The 19,618-nt window shown below is 41.8% G+C and overlaps 1 protein-coding gene across 8 annotated transcripts in view; it reads right to left on the bottom strand.

Annotated features, from left to right (window-relative positions):
* Positions 1–19,618, bottom strand: part of LOC132111491 (baculoviral IAP repeat-containing protein 6-like) — an 81,470-nt gene that overhangs the window by 50,558 nt on the left and 11,294 nt on the right. For 2 of the 8 annotated variants that reach the window (XM_059518844.1, XM_059518846.1), the window contains exons 6-45: positions 18,658–18,740; positions 18,307–18,529; positions 18,049–18,218; positions 17,893–17,951; positions 16,275–17,768; positions 14,295–14,444; positions 13,343–13,568; positions 12,934–13,094; positions 12,696–12,827; positions 12,459–12,590; positions 12,037–12,203; positions 11,586–11,719; positions 10,776–10,937; positions 10,564–10,695; positions 10,320–10,417; positions 10,023–10,170; positions 9,790–9,923; positions 9,551–9,697; positions 9,037–9,224; positions 8,633–8,938; positions 8,283–8,382; positions 7,892–8,106; positions 7,553–7,761; positions 6,755–7,101; positions 6,426–6,645; positions 6,202–6,338; positions 5,994–6,131; positions 5,513–5,643; positions 5,276–5,407; positions 4,946–5,161; positions 4,113–4,296; positions 3,804–4,004; positions 3,282–3,415; positions 2,550–2,709; positions 2,353–2,469; positions 1,777–1,931; positions 1,527–1,653; positions 666–776; positions 310–440; positions 88–215 (exon numbers count right to left, since the gene is read on the bottom strand). In XM_059518844.1, coding sequence (XP_059374827.1) covers positions 88–215; positions 310–440; positions 666–776; positions 1,527–1,653; positions 1,777–1,931; positions 2,353–2,469; positions 2,550–2,709; positions 3,282–3,415; positions 3,804–4,004; positions 4,113–4,296; positions 4,946–5,161; positions 5,276–5,407; positions 5,513–5,643; positions 5,994–6,131; positions 6,202–6,338; positions 6,426–6,645; positions 6,755–7,101; positions 7,553–7,761; positions 7,892–8,106; positions 8,283–8,382; positions 8,633–8,938; positions 9,037–9,224; positions 9,551–9,697; positions 9,790–9,923; positions 10,023–10,170; positions 10,320–10,417; positions 10,564–10,695; positions 10,776–10,937; positions 11,586–11,719; positions 12,037–12,203; positions 12,459–12,590; positions 12,696–12,827; positions 12,934–13,094; positions 13,343–13,568; positions 14,295–14,444; positions 16,275–17,768; positions 17,893–17,951; positions 18,049–18,218; positions 18,307–18,529; positions 18,658–18,740 — 7,739 coding nt within the window. The remainder of the gene's footprint in view (positions 1–87; positions 216–309; positions 441–665; positions 777–1,526; positions 1,654–1,776; positions 1,932–2,352; positions 2,470–2,549; positions 2,710–3,281; positions 3,416–3,803; positions 4,005–4,112; positions 4,297–4,945; positions 5,162–5,275; positions 5,408–5,512; positions 5,644–5,993; positions 6,132–6,201; positions 6,339–6,425; positions 6,646–6,754; positions 7,102–7,552; positions 7,762–7,891; positions 8,107–8,282; positions 8,383–8,632; positions 8,939–9,036; positions 9,225–9,550; positions 9,698–9,789; positions 9,924–10,022; positions 10,171–10,319; positions 10,418–10,563; positions 10,696–10,775; positions 10,938–11,585; positions 11,720–12,036; positions 12,204–12,458; positions 12,591–12,695; positions 12,828–12,933; positions 13,095–13,342; positions 13,569–14,294; positions 14,445–16,274; positions 17,769–17,892; positions 17,952–18,048; positions 18,219–18,306; positions 18,530–18,657; positions 18,741–19,618) is intronic. The other 6 variants (XM_059518851.1, XM_059518849.1, XM_059518845.1 and 3 more) reach the window with 6 other exon arrangements.

Below are 19,618 nucleotides of genomic sequence, written 5' to 3'. Positions count from 1 at the left end.
AAAAAAAAAAGACAAATAAACTGATTTAAAAACCACATGTTAAAGAAGCACCAGTTTAATTACATAAATGGTGAATTAATGATCCACCTCTCCGTTGACAGGATGTGCAACAGTTTAAGCAGAAATTCGCTGAACATCTGTGGACATGTGGAGGACAGGTGCACCTGCAACCTGGTTAAAAATTCCTGCAAGGCTTGTGTTGCAGTGGGGCCGACCTGAAAAGAGCGAGGAAGACAAGTGAGGCATGCCATTTACCAAATACATCATTATGAAACCAGTCATGTGCGTACTCTTCGTTAAGTACAATACCTGTGAGCTGTGCTGGCTGGTGCCATGAGGGTTCCCTCCAGATAGGAAACGCACAAGCACGTGCACAAGTGTGGGGTCAGACACCATCTGCTGGGCTGTGCTCTCCTGTACACCCATCCCACTGCTGGATGCTGCAGATGCAACACACACATTATCGGCGGGGTTAATCTGACAGTGTGTCACCAGTGTTTGCTTTTATAGTCAGGTTGTGGAGGGGCAACACAACACGGATCTGCTGAGCTGGCGGGAAAACCCACATACAGAAATGCAGGTCTCCCTGTGGGAACACCCACACGTCTGAGTGCCTCTAAACACACCAGATGAACAAAGACAGGCTGGGCCAATCAGATACTCACCACTAGCAGGCATATTAGTCATGAGGGTGAGACTGTGCAGTACAAGACACCATGTTCTCAGAGAGGTGTTGGGGTACCAGGCCAGCACTGACAGGAAACTGCTAATAGAGGCTGAGAGACAAGAGTTACAGTCAATTATAAGCATTACAAAATCCTCACTGAAGATACTGAGAGAAAGTGAACCATCTAACCCACAACTGTATTTCTTTTGCTCATTATTACCATTGCTCTCCTTCATAAACTTTTTAATGCATTTATTTTTAAACATATATTTTTAAGTTTCTTTAAAATATTTATCTTTTTCCACTGCATATTGCGTTTTTCTCAATTAATTTACTTTTTTAATTTTTGTTGTGGCACTACGTTCTTTGTGTGCAGCTAATCAGAATATTTGAGATGCTCCAAATACTGCTTCACTTCAGTAGGCATGTTTACATGCACTTTTATAAATCATAATAAATATAATCTGATTTCGGATATTGAAAGTTCTGTTAATATGAATCCTAAACGCTGTAATCCTATTCACACATTCGTTTTCAAGTGCATTACATATGTCCCAAACAAACTTCAGGTTTGGAAGTAAAAACTTATGTTCATATGATGCAAAATGTATCTAAACATTTTACATATGTGCAAGGTATTTTTGAATTTGAGCACTTTTCAGTCCAATTCTTCTGGTGAGTTGTCACTTGTTAAAGTGTGAAAATGATTTCAGCAGGTTACTAGCTGTATCCTTGGTTGTTGTAACACATAAAACCAACTATTCAATTTAAGATCCTGTAGATATCAACAGTCCAATCTCCTCAACAATACACTAATATCTTCAGATCTAAGTTTTCTAGTGGTTGCTGAATATCACACCTTGGTTAAGGGGGATTGTGGGCACTCTGCTGGCGTTAAAGAGGAAGATGTCTGTACCGCTCTCCTCTGACCCACCGGAGCAGGAACTCAAACTCAGAGTCAACCACAGCTGCAGCAAAGACTCCAACTAGACAGACAGAGATAAGATGGTGCGATTCTGTAACTTCTCGGAGTACAAAATTATTCAGGAATTTAGATTTAAGGGCAAACTCAGTAAATAAAAAGTGACAAATCCAGACTGTGCCCGCACCTGAACATGATGCACTTGCAATAAAGAGAAGAGTTTGTTGAAGCAGGTGCTCAACATGGGGATGGAAGAGGCTTGTATCATCAGACTGCTACTGGGGGGAGAGCTATGGAATCCACGCAAAAGAGAGTCATCCGTCCCATTTGCAGACTGGCTCACTGAAAGATAAAAGGGGAAAAAAAGACCATAAGGGATGATATTAGTAAAAAAAAAAAAAAAAAAAAAGTCAAATTAGTTTAGAAAAAAAAAAAAAAATTGACTCCCACACCTTTGGACCAGCAAAATTTACTTTAACAATTATTAGTAATTACTAGAAAATAAATTAATTTAAAAAAAAAAAATAAGATTTTATAAAGCTCACAATTATCCATTTCTGCAAAAAGAAATGTTTTAGAATGGAGTCTGAAACTGAAAAATGTATACTCACTATACACTCTTCAAGATTTTATTAATTTAATAAATGGATAACTTTTTCAGTGTTGGAAATAATATTTTAAACATAAAACAAACAAAAAAACATTTGATATTTCCAGATTTTCCTTTACTGTGGGAACTGTACAGATGTTTTTGTGTGTGTACCAGAAGGAGATGTGGATGTGAGCGCCTGCAGTATTGCGTCTGCCTCCAGTGTTGCCATCATCTTCAGCATGAGTTCCGCCTGCTGTTCTAACCCCACTTCCAGTCGAGCGTCCAGTGCTGGGATAACAATTAAGGTGCTTTAGCACTCAGACTTCATTGTAGCTTTTATTTTATCGATTTATTTTGGCACTTCTCACCCTGAGACACAGATACTGAGAGGTTCTGAGATCCAGGCTTCTCTGTGGTGGCAGCCGCGGGGGGTTTGGACACAGGTATGCCCACACCCCCTGTGTAGGGGTTATAACTGTATGAACCGTAGTCAGCACCCCAGTAATCATACCAGGTACTACTGATCGGCTGCAAGAGAGGACATAAAAAAGAAACCAAAAAACAAAACAAAAACAATCTCAGATACTCGTCTCTGAGAAAAACTTTACTGGAAAAGTGGTTAAAACATTGGCTTGGTGTAAAACAGCTCTAAATATTACAACCAAACTTTAACTACTCGTTCATTACATAATGCATGCAAGATAGGGGTGAAACAATTAATTGCACAGTTCACGTCCCACAGTTCTTTATGCATGTTTATACCATGCAACTATGAGGATAAATGTTGTGTGTGAATTATAATGCATGTCTACTTTCAATAGTAATTATGGTTATTTTCCATGTTGCTAAATCGCTGTACTTTAAGACTTTACACAAGTGTGCTGCATTTTTCAGCAATTGTGATAAGAGCTTTTAAAAAAGAAAATGAATCGGATGGGTATGAGAAAGTCAAGAGGTTAAAATACGGGTTAAGAGTTTAATATGGGCTATCAATATAGCCCATATTTTAGCAATGTGACCACAGAATCGTGAGAAATTAACCATTACACCCCTAATACTGAAAGACAGAAAAGGAAAGATAAAGAGAACGAGGTCCATACCTTAAAAACCTTGGCGGCGAGTGGATCTTTTTCCAAATCAATATCTAAAGGATCAATATCAACATCCATCAAGTCTTGTAGCAAGTCAAAGTCAATGTCTTTATCTTTTTCCAAAGATGACAGTGGTGGAGCACCTTTGGGCAACGAAAAGACCTTTAATATTGCAAGAGCAGCGTACCAAGAGAAGCAACTACACAGACCGCCTTCTTTAGGACGTCCGGCTGTCAAACTCCTCTTAGACTGACAGGGCGCCCGAACAGTGGATTGTTGACCCATTTTGAAAAAGTAAAAAAAGGTAATAAAATGACCAGCAGCTATAGGTAGAGTCAAAATAATCTGCACTGTTCCAACCTCCTGTCCACTGCATTATACTACCATTACATATTATAAAAAAAAGCAAACACAATAAATACACATGCAGCTCATCTAAGAGAGGAACACAAACAAATAAACACCAGAAACAAAAGAAAAGTGAGGGTCCATGTGAGGTGACGTGCTATTCGGACGGGATTACCAACGCACTTTGGAACACAGAGGATGTCCCGGGTGTACCTGCGATGATATCGGGTCCCAGAGGCTCATCGAGGGTCTCCACCAGTGGGATGGGGGTCGGCTGGGGGAGCGAGTCATCACAATCCACCACTACAGAAGAAGAAGCTGCCCCAGCCTCATCGGCCCCTGCCCCCTCCATCCCATCCACACACACCGGAGACAATAGCTCTCCTGCAAACAGATTACAACATCTGATTATAAAACATGGACATGTAAAATGTGTATGACAGTCTGTGGGCCACTGAGACCGCTGAGAACATCTAAATCACACACACACACCTGCAAGAATGTCCTGCAGCATGCAGGTGAGAGAGTACTGGGCCCAGGCTCCGCCCCATGAGATGTCCGTGCGGTTAAAGTCCGTTCCCACCAGTAACAGCAGTAACCTCTCCAGCTGCTGCTCTGAAACCACCTCACACAGGTGGATTGTGGGTCGTGTTGCATTTGCTATTCTGGCCAATACCTGAGCAAATGGATGAGATTTAGAATATTTAAGATAGGTATTGTCTAAAAATTTGCAGTCAGACTGATTTTTTTGTTTGTTTTTGTTTGTTTTTTTAAGAAATTGACAAAACATTTTTTTAACAAGGATGCATTAAGCTGGCCAAAAATTACAGTAAAGACATAAGTTTCTATAAAAAAAAATGCTGTTTTTTTTGTGTTCCTCATAAAATTCTAAAAAAAAAAAAGTAACCAAGCTTCCATAAAAATCAGCAGCAAAATCTTTTTTTATTTTTTTTTTACATTTTTAACATTGATATTAATAAGAAAAAGTTTATTGAGCGCCAAATCAGAATATTAAAGTGATTTCTAATGCATAATGTGTCAATGAAGACTGGAGTAATGGCTGTTGATTTTTTCCATCATAAAAAATATTTTTTTCCAAAACGTATAAAAAAAAAAAAACCAAAAAAAAAAAACTAATTCTAACTAATTTAAATTATGATAGTATTTCACAGTATTGTTGTTTTACTGTATTTTTGATCAAATAAATGCACTCTTTGAAAAAATTATTCACAAATCTTAAAACCTTAGAGTGGTAGTATACCAAAATGAAATGGCATTTAAAAGGAGCACACTTTTTCCTCTGTATGTCAAAAAGTAAGTTGCACCTTGCAGACAAACAGTAGCAGGTCTGCGTGACAGGTAAAGTCCATGGAGAGGAGGAAGAGAGCAAGCTTCTGGACGACGCAGATGCAGCGCTCGTGAGATAGCGTGAAGGGCAGGAGCTCCACCTCAGGGGTCTCTTTTGCCACCGATGCCTCTGAGTCCAAGGTGGAGCGTGGCCATTCGGCTGTCCGCCTCAAACGGATCAGATCTTTAAAGTGCTGCCAAAAAAAAAGAACCACAGGGATAATGTTACGATCTGTTTAAAGGCTACTTTTATCATCGAATGTTGTTCCACACCCATTCCCTGAGGGACAAGGAGTTTGGATTCTCACCTTGGACGTGGCTTGTTTGAGCTTGGCTTGTTCCACCAGCAGCTTGTAGGAGGAGCCTTTGTTGCTCTGAATTTTCTCTTTCTCGATTTGTTCTACTAAAGCCTTCTGTTTGGCTTTCAATAAATTCAACTGCTGCAATGAAAGGAGAATTGATCAACATCCACACTATACGTAGAAAGGAAAAGATTTCAAGTTCAGATATATAAATAACAGGATGTCTGTGTGAGACACATTTACCTGTTTATGGTGGACTAGCTGTTTGCGGATCTTGCGTGAATATAGACGATCTAAACTGCTGTTACTGCCTTTGGCAGATCTGCTCGGGTTATGAGACTGCAGACTGTTGTTTATGAAACTCCACTGGTTTCCTGGTGTGATTGGAAAGAGGAAAACAAAGACACATTACCAGTGAAGTAACATCTCTATACAGTGTGCACACTACCATTCAAACATTCGGGGTCAGATTTTTATTTTAAGAAATGTATATTTTTATTCAGAAAGGACACATTAACCTGATCAGAAGTGACAGATGAAAACATATCAGAATGATTCCTGAAGGATCATGAGACATTGAAGATTATTTTATCCTTTTTTTTTAGCACGAGAGACTTTAAAAACATTTTTAAAATCTTACCAACCACAAACCTTGTCTAGAGTAGTGTATACAATACACTGGATTTTCCAGTTTTTTCTGCTTGTCCAGGCCTAAGAATCTCACCTGTAAAGGATCTTTCTCTGTCTTTAGACCCCAGTGGTTTCTTAGCTGCGGTGGCTTCATCTTCCACACTCGCCACATAGTCGAGTAGTCGAGAGACCAGCATGACCACCCAGCTGATCATGGGGATATCCAACACGCCTATAAACACACACAAAGCTGTAACATAACCATAAAAGCACATTCTCAAGTCTCATTCTTAAACACGCACCTTCTGTCCTGCGGTGCTGTGATGCGCTAGTCTGTTGCAGAGGAGATAACAGGGTGTCCAAAAGGTTCAACAAACCCTCCAAAACCCCACTGTTACCCAAAGATCTTTGGCCAATACAGGACAGCAACATAAATACCCTGAGGAAAAAAGACAGATAAAGAAGTCTGAGTATCCTTGGGAATGGTTCAGATAATGTCATCCAACTTCTGTGTTGTTTATGTTACCTGTCCTGAGGGAAGATGAGCAGCTGCTCGGAGTTGTAAAGCTCCTGCAGGACATTGGACAAGAATTGGCCCCACCACCTCTCGCCTCCACACAGCTGCACCAGCAGCAGACCCGCATGCAGACGGATCTTAGGAGTTCCACTGATGCACAGCTGCTTAAAGAGCTCTTCACACGCCTGGGCATGAAACGTATTCTGCAACACTGAGGGCACAGAGTGACCTGCGCAAGAGAGTGGGCAACATTCATTCTGACCTTAAAACTGAAGGAGTGGAATAAGGTAATTTCAAACGTAATGTCACTTTAAAAAAAGTGAGGCTGCCTCCCTCACCATTACAGCAGTGCAGCAGGCTGAGCAGCGTGTCCAACAGGTATCTGATGATAGTTCTGAGCTGCTCGGTAGAAGAGTTCTGTACCAACTCTCTGGGGTCATAGTTCTCGGGCAGGTGTTTCCGGGTGGCTCCCAGAGACACACGCAACCTCTGGACAGCGTGGTGCGCCAGGTTGAGCTGCAGCTGGAGCTGAATGCAGTCTTGATAGGCAGAGAAAACACGGGAATCCTCCTCAACGGCTTTATCGGGCTTGCGCAGGAAGTACTGTGCATTATTAGCGCTGTTAAGAGGTGGCAGGTCGATGTTCTGAAGTAGTGTCTCAAGTCGATGACAGGCCAGATTATACCTATAAGAGATTAGCATATATTTAATACAGCATAAATTCCACCTATACCATTTGTGCAAAAAAATCTGCATAAGATTTTTAAATCTTTTTGAATAATTGTCTCTTATGTTCGCCAAGGCTGCATAATTTAAAATAAACCTTTAAAAAGCGTTTTCTATTCTAATATGTTTAAAAATATATTTAATTCTGGTGATGGCAAAGCTGAAATTTTCAGAATTTTCATCAAAAATTGCATTATATTTTTGTGGCAGCCATGATATTCCTTATTCTTAGGGTTCTTTGGTGAATAGAAAGTTTAAAAAGAACATTGAAATAATTTTTGGGTAACATTAAAAAATGTCTTTATGGTCACTTTTGTTCAATTCAACATGATCCTGAAAAAAAAAAAAATAAATAAAACTTGATCACCCCAAATTATGAATGCCAATGGCAGCTTTAAAGCCTCACTAACCTGCACTGAATGTCTTCCTGTAGGGCCACCATCATTGACAAATGTTGATCCAGATCTGGCTGACTGCCAGCTTCACTCTCTCCCCTAAGAGGGTCATGCATCAGCTTCAGTTCACTTTCCCATGGCAGGATATAGGTGTGGCCATAATAAAAACCCAATGGGATTTTAGCCCGGGCATTAGTGCTGCCATATCGACCAATCACAGTGATCTGGAGGAGGGGCACAGAATGAGTGACAGAGGTGTCTCAATATTAGAATGATATTTTCTGCATTAAAGCTTATAGAAAACAAACTGTTATGAGCCCTATACACATTAGAATATGATAAACGTGCATAAACCTTCATAAATCTGCAGACTGGAGGTGGTAGCAAGTCGTGCAGAATCAGCGAGTGCGTGCTTATATCTGTGGCGACCACGAGTCGCCTCCCGTCCACCTCCTCCCCAAGAGTCCAAATATCGATGGAAAGGGAGGCCAAGTCAGCACATGTGGGGATCAGTGCATCTGTCAGCAACACCGCTCGGCCGAAATCTAGAGTCACAAACCGTCTTGCACCTACAGAGAAAAGACATTCCGTCTTTACTTCAAAGATCACACGATCCAAAGATGTACACCAAAACATGCTAGATTTTGTATATGATGAAAAAAAAGCAAGTCAAACTTCCAATTCCCTTGGAAGTTTTCTGGTGTTGAGAACCATGCTCTAATGTGTGGGCTGAAGTGTGAAGTACCTGAATGCATTCGTTCGATTATTATGGACTGGTGAGGTGGAGGTTGTAGAAAGTGAGAGGCCTGTGAGATTGCCAATGCCAGGCCACTTCCTATGGGGTTCTGCAATGACAACACACACATGCATACACATTAGCTGAACTGAAGTTCAACTTCAGAAAGTAAATAAACAACACACGGCCACTTACATGAAAATAACACATTATTTATGCTACATTACCTACAAGCCTCTGCTACTTTGCTCAAATTTGCCACAAAATCCATTTTGGAGAATATTTGATAAATAATAATAATAATAATAATAATTTAAACAATATGAATTTACAAGCACGAGGAGGTTTTCAAAACGTACTGGTTTGGCTTTCTGTGCGTTTTTATTCTGTGCTGAAAGGTTCACAGGTGGAGGATCGATCACAGATCCTGGGAAGAGCTGAGCCAGTTCCACACTAATAGCCGCAGACACTGCCTCATTCGGTGGGGTGAGAGGAGGCGTCATGAACAGCGGTGTAGTTTTAGGGGTGGGCGGGATGACATCAGAGGGGTGGATGAAGAAGCCTGGGGCAGAGGATGGGTTGGATGACACCGAGTTGACAACGCCTGAGGCTGCGCTGGCTGCCGCTGAGGTGGTCTGGTGAAGTTTGGCCTCCAGCTTCGCCTTCTGTTTCATGAGATAACCACTTACATAAAGTCATAAAGTACTGAATTAATCGTGACACATCAAGATTAAAATGAATAAAGAATGTATTCATGTATGACCTGCTGCTGGAGTTTTAGAAGCTGTTGCTGCTTCTCCTGAAGAACTTGAAGCTGTTGTTCGGCAGACACCATTGCATGAGACAGAGACTGCAGGGCCACCTGTGCAGCTGAGCTAAGGGCCGTTGATGCTTCACCAACGTTCCCAGAAGACAGCCCTGTCACTGTGGGTGTCACGCCAAAGGTGCTCACTGTAGAAGATCGTAAAGAGAAACAGGCTTTAGCACTAAAGGTGTGCTTACATTTACTGGTGCTCAGCAAAGGTTTTCATGCAAAATCCAATAATTTAATTAGAAATCAGATCGAGTTTCACATGACGGTGGAAAAGTTTTTGCAGATTTCAGGAGTTGCTTGCTTGGCTGCTTGGTTTGAAAGTAACATATGTGTGAGCTGTGCTTCATGCTAAACTAGTTTCTCCAAGTGACCACACTTTAAAAGATGAGGTCCATGATGACACACAGTTAGTTGTAAAGCAAACAAGATGTGAAAGAGAGGAAAAGGAAAGTGGGATATATACCGGTGAACATACTTGCATCATCCCTCTCCACCCTGGTGCCATCACTGGTGGAGACGCAAGTAAAGTGCAGGGGTTCGACCTCGAGCAGGCCAGTCAGAGCAGTAAAACTGCCCTCTGCCACCCCACTGCTGTTCACTTTCCCATTACCTGACATTAGACCCAAAAACCATTAAATGTTTGTCTTTCCTACTTTGATATTGATGAATGTAAGCATTTGAGGGAAGAATGCATTGACACACCTGAGAGAATATCAGACAAGTCAATCTCATCCGACTGGACCCCAATGCTGCTGCTGAAGGCATTCTTACAGGAAGACCCGCTCACCTCCAAATCAAATAGCACTGGGTCAAATGGAGACCCATACAGACCATATCTGAATAGAGATGACCGTGACAAAACAATGTCATTTCCTGAAAATGATCACTTCTACATGCTCCAAAAAAGCTTTTTGTAACAAATAAATAAAGTTGACCTGGTCTGCAAAAGTGCCTCAAGTGGAGTCAGGCGGTCCTGCAGCTGCCGAGAGACAGTAGTGAGCAGAGAGGCGCAAGAGGTACTGCAGCCGGCCAGGTCCTCATCTTTCACATAATTTAACAGGACAAAATACCAAAAGACAGATCCTGAAAGACAAAGAAAGACAGGAACACAAGCATTTTAACCTTTCACACTTAATTATATTAAGTATTGCATTTTTGGAATGAAACAGTCTCATCACTATAATAAATATTAAAAGGCACTATACATTTACAACTATAAAAAAAAAAATTACCTCCTGTGGCAGCAGCAGGCAAATAAGGCATATTATCCAGAAGAGCTTTAAACAGAGCCTGGCCAAAACCCTGCTGACCGGGGTCTCCTTTACCGGTACTGAAATGTGAAAGACATTTATCCATTAAACTTAATGAACAAGACAGCACTGTATCGGCACATTAACGGGAAAGTCTAGTTCAATAGTTCTGCAATGAGACTACAAAAAGACTGAAGATCAGAAAATAGAGAGGCTGCAAACTCACCTAATACAAAGTGCAAGAAAGCGAGAGCATTTATGAGCTACACTGCGTCCAGCCTCAAAGAAACATGCCTTGATGATGTCTGTCAGCCGTCTCCTAGTTTTAGTCAAAAGCCCCTCCTTCCCCTCTCTCAAACTAAAGGACAAGGGATTATAAAATTCATTAAAAGAGGCAAAAGGTAAAACTGAATGCCTAAAAATGCAGCTACGTCTCACCTGCAGGGTCCGTTGGAGTAAACCCCTGCCAGCCAGCAGAGGATGTCCAAAATGAGACTCTGACAGTGTTCTGAGCTCTGGACGTCCTCTCCACGCTTACACAAACGTCTTAGCAACTTTTCATGGAGCTCAGGAAACTGAAGCATTGCACAGCGTTGCACTCTGGAAAATAAAAGCCGACAGACTGCACATTCAGACAATGGACTGGCCGTTGCATTCCTTAAAATGAATCACTGAAACAGGGTAATAATTGCTTATTTAATGTGCAAACTAACACATGCATACACTACCGTTCAAACACTTGAGTGTCAGTAAGGAAATGCATATTTATTCAACAAGGTTGCATTCAATTGATCAAAACTGACAACAGAGACACTTTTATTTGACCAGACATTTTTTTATTATTTCTTTCAAATGCTGTTCTGTTTAACTTTCTATTCATCAAGAAGTCCAGAAAAAAATGTATCACAGTCAACACAAAAATATTAAGCAGATCTACGGTTATTCAACATTGATTATAAGAAACTTGAGCACCAAATCAGCATATTAGAATGATTTCTGAAGGATAATATGACACTGAAGACTGGGGAAATGGCTGCTGGAAATTTTGTGTTGCCTTCACAGAAATTACATTTAAATTAAAATATTTAAAAATAGAAAAGTTATTTTTAATATATCAGAATATTATAGTTTTTTCTGTATTTTTGACCAAACAAATGCAGCTTTGGGGAGCATAAGAGACAAGATTCTTAAAAAAAATTCTTACCAACTTCAGACTTGTGAATGGTACTGTATAGTATATACTCCTACCGTTCTTTTGGTACAGACGTTTTCTTAAATCTCCTAATTGTGACAGACACTTCCTGGAGCAAGTCACAGCCCCGCAGGTTATCAGGCTTTTTAGGGGTAGACTGAGGATCTGCTTTAGACGTGGAGGCCTTTTCCTTAAAAACAGAGAGATTTTATGAAAATTAGAACTGTCGTGTTGATTATGATTTGGTCTTTACCTCTGTGCGAAGAACACAGACCAAGTGAAGAGTTCTCTCTTTTATGAAGCAATGCAGCTATACAGCCACTAGAGGTCTGTATAGTAGTTATACAGCTGAATCTCACCCACAAACCAGGACTCAAGAGCAATGATGTCAATGTCTTGCAGAAATTAGAGTTTTGAAACAGCTTGAACAAACACCAAGGATTTCACGCTTTGGTTTAAAAAAAGCATGAAAGTCATTTACAGTTCAAGTTAGTGTTTGTACTGTACCTTTGTGGCCTGAGCTCTCTGTAGAAGTGATGAGAGCGAATGGGTTTTACTACTGTGAGGTTTGGCTGAGGGCATCCGCACCACCGGCCTCAAGCTCTCATCCAGACCCTTATCATTCACTGCTTTAATGTGCACCAAGAACGAACGATACTTTCCCCCTGCCATGCCTAGAAAGGGGAATGATTTGGATTCATTTGTTCTAAATATAAGAGATTTACAACAGAATTCAGGACTATGACATCAGTTTTAATGTGCATAATTACATCTCATTTACTAACACCTAAATGCCTATAGTATTTAAAAGGTACAATCAGTATTTTTTGTGTTGCATATTCATGCCAGTTAAATACTGTATGCAGCTCTGCACTTGTTTATAGCTGTGTTTTTCACTGTTAATCTACTGACACACTGTTCAGGCAAACCTTTAAGGAGTTTGGGACTTGTAAGACTGAGCATCCCTGCATGTCCAGACAGATCCAGTCCACCGGACAACCACACCGGCCCACACAAGATATCATCTTTGTGCTCCTGCAAAAACGGACACAGCCTGGAGCCTGAGACAGATGGAGATTTATTATTAAAAAAATGCTGACAGATGTTAGCATAACAGGTGAACATTTTCAGGTGGTCAAGATAGCTTGAATCATCAGGACTATTACCTGCCGACTCCTCGATGTCCATGAACTGGATGTCCTCTGAGAAATCGTGCAGATGAGATTGTCCATTCTTCTCTCCATTTGAGTGCAAGACATGAGACAAGGGGAAAACAATCTGCCTGTCCACTGCGGTCTCTGCAGTACAAAGTTTTACGCAACAAAAGATTAATTTGGGGAATAAAATCGGACCAAACAAGCCTATGGAATCTACGGTATCTTTTTCTGCTTAAGAGTGACTCACCATTCACTTTGCCCAGGCCTGGTGATTTGTTCTTCAGCAGTGTGACCTGGATTTGTGGGATGTTAGTAATACTGCTGTTTAGCACAAATTTGAAGTCCACATGTCCAACCATGCAGGCTTTGGGCAAGACCAGCTCGAATACGTGCTCGTCCCAGCTGGAGCTGAGAGAGAGATATTTGGCAGATTGGCTTCAATACAAGCTGTTTTTAGACTAAAGAGAAAGTTTTGAGTTCTGAAACTTACAGGATGTTTTAGAGTACAACGACCTCTTATATGCAAAAAGGCAAATTCAAGGGAATTTTAATTTCTCAATTAACTACAACTGTTTTCATACATACATGATCATGTGTACTTTGAGGGTGGGTGTATGCTGTTTAAGGGAGAGTGTAGGCTGTTTGTGAATGCACACCTGTCACTCTGTAGTTTCCAGGTGCGTGTGTGTTGCGCTGCATCGCCGTGGTGCTGCTGGTGAAGGTGTTGCGGATGCCGCCTTTGCTGCTGTTCCTGCTGCACCTCCACCCAGCATGGGGGCACGGTTGCCGAGAAGCGTGGCGTCAGCGTTTCAAAACGTGTTAGTTCCACCAGAGAAGAAAGTGTCTCTACGGTCAATGGCTGGTCCACTAGGAGGTCAACTCCTGCCAATAAGACACACAGCTTACTATACTGAACATTTCCACAGGTACTAAGCAAACCACCATTTTACTGCTAGTGTGCTTTACAGAGAGAAAATGCAACATCAGATGACACAATGAACAAAGAACACCACAGAGAGGAAAATTTCCTAGAAAGTTCACATCCGCTGTTTTAATTACACAAAATTCAATTTAGCAGGACCAACTGATTTCTTAAACAGCGTGTGATGCATCTTCTTCTTCTTGCTTTACGGCAGATTGCCGTAGACTTAAGTGCATTACTGCCACCTGTCTCTCAAATGGACTACTGACACTTCTTAAGATTGTAGATAGAGTGGCGATGGTCCATTTGAGAGATAGGTCCAGCGTCCAGCCTCAAAGAAACGAATGCACTAAGAAGTCTGATCCGCTGTGAAGCAAGAAGAAGAATACACATCACGTGCTGGCAGTTGAGAATGTGCTCAGGACAGTTCAGACATTGCGGTGAATCAGAGGTTTGAGTTGAAAATCTTTGTTTGTGTTCTTGTGAAGAAAAAAAAGTCACCTACATCTTGGATGCCCTGTGGGTAGGCAGATAAACATCAAATTTTCATTTTTGGGTGAACTATCCTTTTAAGGTGTTGATGTGAGGTAGCTGAAGTTGCAAATTAAATAAACCATCTAATACCCTGCTTTATCGGACAGACACAAAAACACACAAAGTTTATTGTGCTTTCATGCGTCACCCACCTGTGATACCTGGGCTCGAAGGATTTGATGTTGGCTTTGCTCCGTCCAGTAGTTGCTCTGCCCTATTAAACAGGGGGCCGTCGACAAAAATGTCGGCGTCATCGATATCATCACACACACCTCCAATTTGAAGGAAATGAAGCTCTCCACCTTCATATAGGAAAAAAATAAATAAATACAAACTTATGTGACCGAGTGCACAAGCTTCAGAAATTAACCTTGGATAACATTTAAATAATTGCATGTAGCATTGTTTACTACAAGTAAAAGTATTAATATTTAATACTTTCAAAATTAGAAAGTATATTGTTTTCTATATATTCTGGAGAAAATGGTGCAAAAATTCTTAAGAGAATATTCTGGTCACAAGCCAAATCAATAGTGTGTCTACTATGCTATTCAGGATATTCTAGGTATTAACTGGTTTCCTCCTCCAATGTGAGTTTTTTGCCTGCAAGTGAACACTAAACAGTCAGATACCTGTAAAAGTAAAAAAAAAAAGGGACAGGCACACCTTATCAACAAACCACACAATTTATTTATTCATATGCATATAAGGGATGGTAGACACATCATACTTCATACTTGTTCAGCTCCCTAATTGCAAGTACATCTTATATTAGGGCCTTTCGCACTGCTTTATTTCCAGTACTAAATGTACAGTACTAAAGTATTAGTACTGTACTACATCTAAATTTAATAAAGAAGATTTTGAGTGAACTATTTCCCAGTACCATTTAAAGGGTTGCATTCGCACCAACCGTGTGTACTAGGATGCGACGTAAGCCTGTCGACAGCAATGTCAATTGTGCGTGGCGTTCAACAACATTAACAAAGAAAAATAATGAGGATGGAGGACGCTGTGATTGGAGCTGTGTTTTTGTTGTGTCTCGCGGGTTTCACAATAATGGACATGGAATGTCAACGTATACGTAAAGCGACTGAAAGAACGGAAAGGAGGATTAAGAATCTCCAACGACAACTGGCAGTGCTACTTTTGCTACAAGTGCCTGCACTTCAGCATCCATACATTTATCGCTGTTCATCATACTTTCGAAATAAGTTGACAGAATTTTTACAGTATGTTGCACTACACAGTACGTTTTAAATCATGGCACGTCAGGGCGTTTTCGAAAGCCTATGGCCAATCAACGTCTACTTAGGTCACGGTTAGTACCAGTTGTGCTGGTTAGATCCTGCTCCTGAGAAGGAGCTAATTTGGTTCTCGAAAAAGGCAGTCCGCTACTAAAAAAATAAATAAAAAAATAAAATAAATAAATAATCGCACTTAGTTCCTGTGGTGAGAAAATGCCCAAAAGTTAGTAGTTTCACAGTTAGTTCTGGTACTATGAAAAGGTTCCTGCGATGTGAAAGGCCCTATTAAAAGTGATTTTAGTCTTAATAAAACTACTTATTAATAAATAAAGTGACAGACAGCCAAAAAAAATGAAAGTGAAAGGCAGGGGTGTTATCCCCTATTCTCCCTTACTCTAATAAATGCACAAATCAGCATATTAGAATGATTTCTTAAGGATAATGTGACACTGAAGACTGGACTGGCTGCTGAAAATGCAGGAATACATTTTAATGAAAATGCATACTCAAAAACACATAACAGCAAAGCTGGCATTAATAGACCAGAGGAACAGATTAATAAACTTTATTGCTAATTTTGATAATTTCAGCCAATCAAAAAAAGAATTACAAATCATAAAACCAGAACAGTGAAAATCCTTGACTCCACAAGGTCACTTCTCATGGATGCAAGTGAAACAGCGGCCATGTTTAAGAGTCGGTTGAGCTCACTATGGTTAATGAGAACCTTACTGTTACCATGGCGATGAGTTATATGTAGGCAGCAAGCTTAACTGAAAGAAACAGTGAACTTCCACGCCTCACATCTCCTTGTTAGTGAGCAACACATGAAGAAGCTAGTGCTAACTGTTGAATCAAAAATAAAAGTGTCAATAAATTGCTTACCTTTTGTGCAGGCACACAGCCGGTCGGTGCCTGAGCAGTAGGTAACAGAGACGAAGGGATCCACCTCCTCTGTCCCCTCTTTCTTGGGTGGCTCCACCTTGGCCAGCACCTCTAGGGTGGACAAGTCTAGAATCATGATGTAACCTGCCTGTGTAGTCACCACCAGGTGTCCAAGTCCAGCCACCTCTCCTCTCTTCTCCTTCCCAGCGGCAGTTCCCATACTTGTGCCTGCTGTCACTGCAGATGCAACCGTCCCCGTGCCATTTTTGAGCCCAGAAGGTGTCGACTCCTCAGACGTTTCCTCTCCGTCATCCTCTCTGCCATCCAGCACATCTGGCGGCAGGAGGAGGAGAGATGTGACAGCATCCCGAGGGTCACGAATCTGCTGCACCTTAACTGGTTCTTCCTCCAGGGTCACAATGCGGGTGGAGTAATTCAACTTATAGAGTGCAAGGTATCCACCACCACCACTGGCCCCTAGAGGTCTGGAAGTATGGGGCTGCTGCTGGTCATGAGGGGGCAGGATGAGAGGGGTCTTTGGAGGAGAGGTGCCCGAGTGGGCGTCATGGCCATTGGCCAGTGTCTGTCCTTTGCGATGGCCACAGAGGGCTGAATGCAGACGATTAAGTGTGTTTAATACCTCCACTTGATTGATAGCGCTAAGAGACTCTACGGAGCATGGTTGAAGACCAACTAACAAGTGTAATCCATCGCTGCAGGGCATGATGGAGTCAACGTACAGGTTCTCTTCCTCCAACGCTTTTGGCAACCGCAAGCACTGTACCAGAGAGCCCGGCCGTGGAGCCAAAGAGCTCCACTTTTCCCCATCCAGAGGTCCGAGCCCAGCCGCCGCATCCGCAAACTGCTGGATATATGTGATGGGAGGGTCCTGCAGCAGCAGTTGCTCATGCGAGTCAAACTCCATCTCGATAATCTGTGGGACAGTGAAGCCCTCCTCGTGAAGCCCTTTGCTCATCAGGTTGTTCATCTGGGTGAACACCTTCCCTGAAGACTTCTCATCAGCTTCCTTGATGCTGTACAGGAGTAGTACAGGCATAGTCCTATGCACAGGGTTGGCTGGTGGTAGGTTTGGGGAGCCCAGGTCTGTGAGGGGATTACAGGACCCGATCTCCATGGGACCCTGGTCCGGTGCAAGCCCCTCAGGGGCAGCGGTCCTTACTGGGCTATCCATGGAGCGTCGAGATGGAGGGGGACCTAGTGGAGAACTAGCTGCTGACCTGTAGCTTAGCAGTCCGCCGGCCAGCAGGCAGGGGAAGGGAATGTTATGGTGCTCGGCCATCCTCTCCTTAGACTTGTCGGCTTTTGGGGGGCCCAGTGAGTGCGAGGGGTTGGCCCCCAGCTCCTCCAGGTCTTTAACGGTGTCCTCCAGCACACTGGCCACCACCTCCCACTGCAACTTCTCAGGCTGCTGTAGGACACTGAGAGCCGTGACTCCCAAACTCACCTCCATTGTCTCTTTCTGACCTAGTTGGCCTACACGTATGGAAAGCAGGAGAATGATAAATAGTGTGTTTATTGACAACACTAAGTGCAGATATGAAAACCAAGTGTTGAATTAACATTATTAAGACATGAAAATCAATTTTATAGTTTTTACCTGTGACCGACTCTGATCTGGAATGCTCTTCGCTGTCCGAGTCCTCTATTTGGTCATCGCTAGGAACAAAGACACAGGAAATGTTCAATAAACTCAATAACAGAGTAAGACATCTTAAAATAATTTGCCACAAGTGTGTAGAAGTAGGTTTAGAACCTGTCCCCCTCTAGTTTGGGTAAGTCAGAGCAGCAGGTGGCCTCCTCTAGCCAGGAGAGCGTGGGCCTTCGTGATTCTATGCCTGTAAGACTTTGCTGCTCACTGCTGGACAGGATCAGCTGCCTCAAGATGGCTGGGTCATATGGGTTCACCTCAAACTTTAAATGCACCTGCAGAGGTGAGAAAAATGTTGAGCAAAGAGATTTAGTTGTACTGCATCTTTCTCTTCCACTTTAGAGATAGTGATGAACAACAAACCTTCATAAGCTTCAAAACATCCCAGATGCAAATCTTCCCCCTTTTGGTTGCCGTAGCAAGGAAATGAGGGCAGCTACCAAACCCATAGCACACAATTTTATCTGAACCATCTGCACTTGAAAACTGGGCTGGGCTGGTGGCCAGGGTGACCGATAGCGGAACGTTTTGTGTGTGCTCCCCTTTCACGAAGGGACAGTTGGGCGAGTGGCGCTCATGCTCAGACCTAAAAAATATCAGTTGTTTTATGATTAATAGCAATAGGAAGGAAATCCCTCAGCTCTTGGCCTTCATTATGGTTCATGTGAAAGTGAGTGAGACATTGTAGCCATGTTTTAGTGGGGTGCTTCTCACCAGGGCTCATCTGTAGGTTCCCAGCACACTAAACACACACTGCAGGTGAAGCACATGGCCCGGTCATCACCTGTAGATGCAGGCTAGAAGGAAGAAGACAGAGCTGTTAGCACCATCCAAAGTGCAGTGAGATGTTCAAAGACCTGATACAAGTGGACAAAGACAACACATTATAGTACACTATAACTGCAATACCCAGGAACAAAAGTAAAAGAATGACATGAATGAATGCTCTGATAATCACTTATAATTTCTGTATGCGGGAACCATATTTGATCTGCTCTTCAGCATGTTACATTTAGCACAAGTCTTTACATGAAAGACTCTTACATTAGCACAAAGTGTTTACATGAAAGACTCCTTAACTTATACCAATAAATCTGGTATAACAGTTTAAAAAGGTTAAAGTCTACCTAGACGGTCCGGGCAAACCTTAAAATATATTTCAGTTCATTAATCATGTTTTCCTGTTTTGCAGAATGTCCCTTTGCGGTGGCATCACCCTTTCATCCACAACACAGAGGAACTGTTCTCCTTTGGCTCTTTTCGGTTGGCATGGCAACAGGGAACATGGGTAAGAGGAGTAGTGTGGTCTCCTTGGTTACCAGCACAGTTCAACCATCCTTGGCATGCATGATGACTTAAGTAAAGACAATACATCATGCACCAGAGCATCATCAGGAATTCCCTAATATTACAATAAATATAAAAGTGAAACATTCATAAAATGACCTTTGATCTCATTTTAAACATTAATTGATGGTAATGTGCTGGATTTATTTCTGTTGTTTTTATGGCCGGAACAATTAGAAATTTGTTTTTCATTCTTGTTGACACAGTTTATGTCTGTTCAAAATGATTATCACTTTCAATAGTGATACAATCAGGCTTTCACAGTCAGTCAGTGGCGATCAAGAGGAATCATTCAAACAGTGAAAAAAGAAACCAAAAATGACAAACA

Source organism: Carassius carassius, chromosome 31 (assembly GCF_963082965.1).
Source record: "Carassius carassius chromosome 31, fCarCar2.1, whole genome shotgun sequence".
Lineage (NCBI taxonomy): Eukaryota > Metazoa > Chordata > Actinopteri > Cypriniformes > Cyprinidae > Carassius > Carassius carassius.
Note: the sequence above shows the minus strand (reverse complement) of the source record. Positions and strands in the feature narration are given on the sequence as shown.